The 8,215-nt window shown below is 27.3% G+C and overlaps 1 protein-coding gene across 1 annotated transcript; it reads right to left on the bottom strand.

The window, feature by feature from the left end:
- Nucleotides 1–2,013: 2,013 nt before the first annotated feature.
- LOC114193410 (F-box protein PP2-B10-like) lies at nucleotides 2,014–3,366 on the bottom strand. Its single transcript, XM_028083190.2, has 3 exons — nucleotides 3,014–3,366; nucleotides 2,715–2,833; nucleotides 2,014–2,541 (listed from the first exon to the last, which is right to left on the bottom strand). Exons 1-3 carry the CDS (start codon nucleotides 3,263–3,265, stop codon nucleotides 2,133–2,135), a joined length of 780 nt encoding a protein of 259 aa, XP_027938991.1. The 5' UTR covers nucleotides 3,266–3,366; the 3' UTR covers nucleotides 2,014–2,132.
- Between the last annotated feature and the right edge of the window lie 4,849 nt (nucleotides 3,367–8,215).

The following is an 8,215-nucleotide window of genomic DNA, read 5'->3' as shown; positions in this document are numbered from 1 at the left end:
TATTTATTTTTGTATATATATTTTATTTTTTATTTTTTTTTAATTTAAAGTTTTATTATTTTAAAATGAATTTAAATATTAAATAAAATTAAATGAAGCAGAATTTTTTTTTTTTGTTTTTTTAATTTAAATTTTAATATTATTTTAATTTTACTTATTTTTATATTTATATTTATTTTTTATTATATTAAATAAAAATAAAATTATATATAGATATTAACATTTTTTATATTTTAAGAAATATGAAAACATAAAAAATAAATATAATAATAAACTAAAAAAATCATTAAAAGTTAAAAAATATAAATTCTGAAAAGAATTAAAAATATTCAAAAAAGAAAAAATTTTACCTTACGGAAGTCGGAGAAGTTTTTCTTTGACTTCCCGGAAGTTAAATATTTTTTAACTTCCGGAAGTCAAGGCAATTTTTTTTGACTTCCGGAAGTCATATATTTTGACTTCCGGAAGTCATATATTTTGACTTCTGGAAGTCGACATAATTTTGGGAGTATGGTGTCTGCGGATTTTCTTAAATGGTCAAAGGGTTTTTTGGGAATTTAAGAAAGTTTGGAGGTGTAAAGAAATTTTGGAGGTGCAGGAAGAAAGACCCTGAAAAAGAAAAAAAAGAAACCCACTGGCCCAAGCCCAATTATTCGAGTAGGAAATTATGAACTCGTTGCAACATTCAAACCCAGTTGATACGGAAATAAGATATTTAGGTAATTACAAAGAGTAACCACCTTATCACTAGTTTCATTGAAATCTATGAGAATGTTGGGTTTCAACATTTACTATGTAAAATTTAAGCACTTGAAACATTATAAGCTTTCAGAATTTTATACTTATTTTATATAAAAACGTATGTGAACATCAAGAGGGTTTTATGATATTTGTTTTGAACTGATACATTTATGATATTTGGGATCTTATTCCATGATGCCAAAATTGAGACTGTTTCATTGGTTAAAAGGTTTCTATGAATTGTAAGAACCCAATTTGACAAATAAAATAAGAATGAATTTATAGAAATCTCTGTAGTTAAAATTTTATGATGAACAAGGAATTATATCACACCTCTAAGTTAATTTTGCTGTCAGATTTTGAGAGTTCTTCAAAGAGAATAAGTTTGTGTTAGAAATACAAGTATGAGTCTAAGTTCTATATTGATTAGAAATGAGAAAGTGAAATATTATATAAGGATAAAAACCTATAAATCTATTATCTTAAAATTTTGAATTAAGAATGATGTTAATTCCTTATGGAATTGAATTCAGATCTTATTGACGTTGTATCTCTTCGATAAAATCCTATAAACTTAAGTAAGAAGAGGTAATACAAAAGTATGCAAACTATAAAAACGAGTTAAGGTAGATTGGCCCACACTAGAACTTCCGCACCAAAAAGTCTATCAAATTTTTGTTCAAGAATGAAATCTTATTAAAACTATTCGGTTCCCCCTTTGAAACCATATCCCCAATAGGATGAAATAGGATGAAAGGAGGCCTACACCCCATAAAAACTGTCTACCTGAGACCGAGACTGTCCCCCACGTGGTAATGATCCAACTAAAGATTTTACTTAAAGATTTTACTTCCAGTGGGGACAGCTTTGATCATGGTAACTGCGGTGAAGTAGGCACGGGTATCATCGTCTAAGAGTTTGCACATGTATGTCAAGTGTTATAAACTTAAGAGTTTGCACATGTATGTCAAGTGTCATAGGATGTTTTTCCCTTTTGTTAAAGGATGTACCTTTATTCCTTACTTTGATCCACCTCTCACACTCCAATCCAACAATTGCTCAACAAAGTTTATGCTTTTACTTTTATGGAGGACAAATTCCTGATCTAAGGGTGACAACTCATATCTCTTTCTTATCCCATAGCTAATTACGTTACTGTGTTCTTATTCATCTGTTACTACAAGTGTTGAACCTCAAACCCAGAAAGAAGCCATGAATGATCCTCAATGCCATGATGCTATGTGCAAGGAAAGTGAGCAAAACAAACATGGGTAATCACAAATCTTCCACTCTGGTAAAAGGGTCATTCAATGTAAATGGGTATACAAAAATAAAAATATGAACACAATATGGGTAACAGCAACTATGAATTCTCTGTAATTTCACTCTTCTCATACATGTTTAGGCCTAAGTTCTATTCCTTCAAGAACAAAACCACACTTCTGTATATGACTCGTTGTCTCCATCACTTTTATTTGCAATTGCTCTTCTTTCAGGCCTGAATTGAAGAACTCTCCCATCTCAATCTCCAACCACCCATCACTCCTCACTCTAGGACATTGCAGTTCTCTCAAGCAATTATCTTTCACGTTCAGATCCAAACAAACGTATTTGCTGTTGCTACTTCCTCCACAAACACCAACTGAAATCACTGTGGGATGGTAGTGAAACCCACTTGCATTCATCATCTTGAACACAAGAAACACTGCATAATGAGTCTCTGATGACAGACCAACCGTGCTTATCTTCCCACTGATGTCAAACCAGCACACAGCACGAAGCACAGCAACCACTTCGAACCTGCCAACACAACAATTGCTCAATGTCCGAAATTCTTATCTAAGTTGTGTTTTCTTTTTTCATAGCACAACCAAACATAGCTCTGAGGTAGTTTCATTTCAACAAACAAACCTTAAAATTAAGGTTTCAATTTCAGACAAAATGTTTCTTGAAACCTTAATCAATCAATTTACCTGGACTCTGGCAGGCTTGTCCACTCCCAATGTTGAGCAGCATCACCCCATATAATGTCCAGATTCCTAGCAGAAAGCATGTAACACTTCTTCCCGGTCCTTTTGTCCAATTGAACACTCTGCAGACACAACACATTTAATTTCATTCAGTTAGAAACCACAAATGCTTGGTCTTGTTAAATTTTGTTAAAACCACCAAAACCCTATTCATGAGAAATTATTACATGACCCCAGATCACCAAATTGTGTTTGATCAAAATCATGAAGCAGTACTAATAAAGTGGTATTTATTTACTCACCTTTTTACCCTGATCAATGATTGTGGGGTGGTTGCAGAGATTGAAATAGAGACCCTTTTTAGAACTGGATGAGGGAAAGGAAGAAGGGGGAATGATTGAGGTCAAGTTGAGGAGAAAAGCAGACCACACAAAATCAGATTCAGCTGCAGAACAGAAGGTTCTGGAAACTAAAGAGAGCTTGCATGCATCCATGGGAGAGGTGTGTGAGAGTATCTCTGCAATGCATGCCTCTGCCAAATCTTCAAACTCCATTGATGTTCTGTCAAGCTTTTTCCAGATAAAATCTATGACTCACTCAAAATTCTGTTAACTTGTTTGGCATGTTTCTCAGAACAAAAAATGTGGGGATTTATTAAAGTTTATTATAAAAAATTATACATTTTAATTATGAAATTCAGTTTATATACATCATACCATTTTATAAATAATAATATACTAATATAATATCTAAAATAGTGAATGAAATGAATTATCTTTTTAATTTTGAAAAGAAAGTAAAAGAAAAGAAAAACAACAAAAAAAGAGCATAGTTAGGTGGCGACCGTGGCTAAGAGGATATTTTGTTGGAGATAAGATTCTTTTATTGTGGTGGGACCCACCTTCGTACCGATGTTGACGAATTACCTTTCCTGATAACTCCAACACCTGTCATTGTCAAGCTTCTTCCAAAAAACTTTAATTACTCGTAATGTAATATTAACACACGATAAATATTTTTAACGGAATATTAGTAGGTTGCTACCCACATTTATTTATATATGTATTCGTTTGTTATCTGGTCTTTTAAAATCGTTAATTGAGGTTGAATTTTTAAAAATATGTCTCTAGTCCTTTTTAGCAAAATATAATTAGTACAGTTAACGATATTGATATTTAAAATGATAATGATTTATAAAATTAAGTATTGATATATATAAAATTTAGTGGTAAAAATTATGAATTAAATTAACGATTTTAGTAATTTTTGTTTGAAAAGAACCTGATTAAGATATTTTTTAAAAATTAAAATTAAATTGACACATTTTTAAAGATAGATATTAAACTAATACATGCAAACAAAAATGGGTATCATCTAATTAATTAAACCAAATTAAAAATATGTTGTATTTAGTTACTATCAACTTTTTTTAATCAAAGAGGTTATATATTCAATCTTTTTATTATCGTATAAAAACTTTAGTATTTCTCATAATATTATATAATATGGAAAAAAAAATAACTTAAGATCTTAGGATTGTATATTTTACTTCCAAATTTAAATTTCATTTATTAACATTATTGAATAAAATAGTAAAATTATATAAATTATTTGTTGTAATATATTTTACCTTCTTGATGAATTCAATTCAAACAAAATATAAATTTAATCAAAATTGTATTTTAGTGAGTGTTTGTTAATTATATTAGTATCTAATTAAAATAGACGTAATTAAAATTTATTTTTTTTACATTGATTAAATTTTTTGGTTAATAGATTTTAATTATAATTAATAAAGTGATCATATTTGATGGGTCAAACCTAATTAGGAAAACTATAGACGAAATGAGAATTAATAAAGTAATCATATTTCATGGATCGAACCTAATTAGGGTCCACCGAGTTAAAAAATTTATCTACCAACTCATTTAGGTATTATCTACCTAATTTATTAAATTGACAGAAAAATAATAAGACGAAATGAATTAATCTATTGATTTTTATTTAATTAAAAATTAAAATAAAATAATTTAAAAGTTTTTATATATTTTTTATTTAAGAAGAAAAGTATTTGTTATTAATATTTATAAATTATTTTTTAATTATTAATTATAATAAAATAATTTAATATATAAATATGATAATTTTTCAATTAAAAGTATTAATTAATCAATTAAAAACGCAAAATATATTTACATTATTTAATACTAATAAAAGAGTATACGCATGAATAATAAAAGATAATAAAATTGTAGCTATAAGAGTAAAAGTAAATAATTTTTTATAATTTAATTTTTATTTATTTGATATATGATTTTTATTTATTTAATGGATGGTTTTTATTTATTTAATTTAAAAAATAATTAAATTAAAAAAGTGATTAAATTTAAAATTTTAATTATATTTAAATAAAATGAGGAGTAAAAGTGAAAAATAAAATGGACATAAATAAAAATATTTTTTTTAATATATTGATATAGATATTTCAAATATTTATTTATACAAATAAAAAATTAAAAGTTAAAAGTTTAACAATTAGAAGAATGACAAACTCATCCACGATCACCACGTAGCAAGCCACAAATTCAAGCTTACACACTACCGTTTTGTGACCTCTCATTTCAAAAAATAAAATTCAAATAAATTAAAAATTAAACCTTTTTTTCACTCTATATTTAACTTTCTTGATTAAATAATTTTAATTAGAATAAAAATAATGCACAAAACTTACATTGATTACTTCTCATCTAAATTCATTTAAATATCAAAAAAATTATAATTTTATAAACTCTTCATCACCTTAACTATAATGTGAATTTTATTTACCTTACTCATAATATCGGATCACGTGATACTCTTGTGGTATTGATGGAACAATTAATGAAAATTCAAAGCTTTGAAAATTAAGTTTTGATTTTTCGCAGCCCATGTTTTGGGATTAGGTGTATTGCTGACAATTCAATTACTTCATTCATAGGATTCATAGGATCGTGTTGTGTTACATGTTAATTGGGACCCACTCGTCTTTTTTTCATCATAAAAAAATCAAGAAGCGATAAGAACAAAGAAGAAAATAAAAATCTCATCACTGTCATCAAGAACTATATAAAATAATATACACCTGTGAGAAGATGAAAAAGTAGGTTAATTATCCTTTCAGAAATTAAGAGACAGTGTGGTTTTTTTACTCACAGTTTCATAACACAGTATTATGAGTTCCAGGACGGGACTTTACCCACGTGGATCCTAAGCCAGGTAAATTGTAAGTCAATGTTTGGTTTTGTGTCGGATGAAGTTAAATAAAGATCCATAATTTATGTTTGTGTTAAAATTGTTTGAAATAGTTTTACTTTTGGTTTACCTACTCATTTCGTCTTGGTTTGGTCAAATTTTTTTAATTTGATCATCTTTTTAAAATTATTTTCAATTTGGTCTTACTTTTCATAAATTTCATTTAATTAGATCAATTTCTTTTTCTTAATTCTGTTTAAATAATTCAGGAAACGATGATTAGCGTGTTTCGTTTACGTGAAGTACTGTTGAATGACGTGATCACGAAATTTACCAAACAATGCACTAGAAACAACAACAACTAAAGATTACAATAATAAACAAAAATTAAACAAACCTTAAACCACAAAAACTACCTCTGCAATGAAGATGCAAAACCTCCGCGACAAAATCTTCACAGAATGAAAAACAATCTTTGATGGTGGGTCATGCTTCTAAAATCTCCAATTCAAAGAAATCTCCAAATCCTAATGAATCCCTAAACCCAATTCGACAAATTATAAATCCTAAAACTCTCTAATTAAAATTAAAAGGTCAGCATAGTAAAATAACGGTCACGTCATTTAATGGTGCTTCACATCACAGACACACGAATGATGTTGTCTATAAAACTTGACTAAAATTATGACCAAATGACTATTTAAACCTTTTACTTTTACGTATGAAACATTTATTGCAAGATTCATACAACTAACCAAACATGTACCCGAAGCTCTCAATAAATTTATTGCTGTGTGTTTAAACTTTTTTGTAAAGTTAGTCATTAACCAATTGTAGAAGATGTTAATTTGTGATGAGGGTAAGGTTTAAGAATGTTTCAGCCACTCTTAAAAGGAACCAAAAATGAAATGTTGCTTTCTGGAAACAAAAAACGAAAGAGGAAGAACACTTTACAGCTTTTTCCTGGTCACCATACACTGTCTGTTCCTTCGCTTTTTCTTTCAAAATAAATACATGTTTTTACTCTCATTTAAATATAAATTATAGCATGTAATTAATGGGATTCATATATAAGTTATATAAGTTTAATATGCTGTTTTGCAAATATTGTATGAAAAAAAAAATCACTTTTTAAGGATTTTCTTCGATAAAGTTTGGATGAGTGTTTTTAGGAGAATTTAACGTGAGAGTTCAATTTATATAAAAAATTGACTTAAATTTATATTTAGATTATTCCTAAATATCTTTTTCTTAAAATTGAGTTACACATAGGTGTACTTTTTTATCGTTATAATTGTGTGATGTTATTGATATAATAGTTTAAGTCGGTCACCAAGACAAAATTTGATATGATTATTAGTTTTTAAGTTAAATAGCTTTTGTCCTTCAAATTGTAGTAAAATTTGGAATTAGTTTATTTTTAAAGTTTTTGACCAATTTAGTCTTTCATCTTTAAAAATGTGTGAATTTAGTCTTTTAACCAAATTTTGTTAAATTTATCTGAAGTTTCAAGCATATTTCATAATAGTATTTGAATTGTTTAAACTATTTGACACATTTTCGCTTCAATGTTAACTCAAATATTATCATAAAATATATTTAAAATGTCAAATAAACTTAACAACATTTGGTAAAAAGGACTAAATTCACGCATTTCTAGAAATGAATGACTAAATTGGTATAAAGTTTTGAAAATTGACTAATTCCAAAATTCACTGAAACTTGAGGGACCAAAAACATATTTAACCCTTAATTTTTTTATCTAATATCGAAATTTGTTACTTTTATTAATGTAAAATTTAAACTCACACTTATTATTTTAACAAATTTAAAATATATTACTTGTCAAAAATATTAGAAATTATAAATAGATATTTAAAAAAAATATTATCACATACTTTAGTATTGGTTTTGGAAGAACTTTCGAACCCTCGGAAAGAGACTTAGAATAAAAGAAGACAAAATGAGAAGTTTCACACCAAGATACAGAAATCCTTGAATGAAGAATTTTCAAAACATTTTCAAATAATGTGTGTCATATTGTTCTTATGTCCTTATACGCGACGGAACTCATTTTCTGGTGAGGTTAAACGAAATTATTCAACATTAAGTATTATTTTTTGTTAATATGAGTATATTTTATCTTTTTTATTTTTGTTAGTGATTTTATTTTTACGTTTTATGGTTTTTTTGTGGCTGGAACATTCAATGTGGAACAGTGATTCCATTTTTTTAAAACAAATTGAATTGTATTAGTTATATTTTATGTTTTT

Source organism: Vigna unguiculata, chromosome 8 (assembly GCF_037176805.1).
Source record: "Vigna unguiculata cultivar grain cowpea cultivar isolate G323 ecotype 2 chromosome 8, ASM3717680v1, whole genome shotgun sequence".
NCBI lineage: Eukaryota > Viridiplantae > Streptophyta > Magnoliopsida > Fabales > Fabaceae > Vigna > Vigna unguiculata.
Note: the sequence above shows the minus strand (reverse complement) of the source record. Positions and strands in the feature narration are given on the sequence as shown.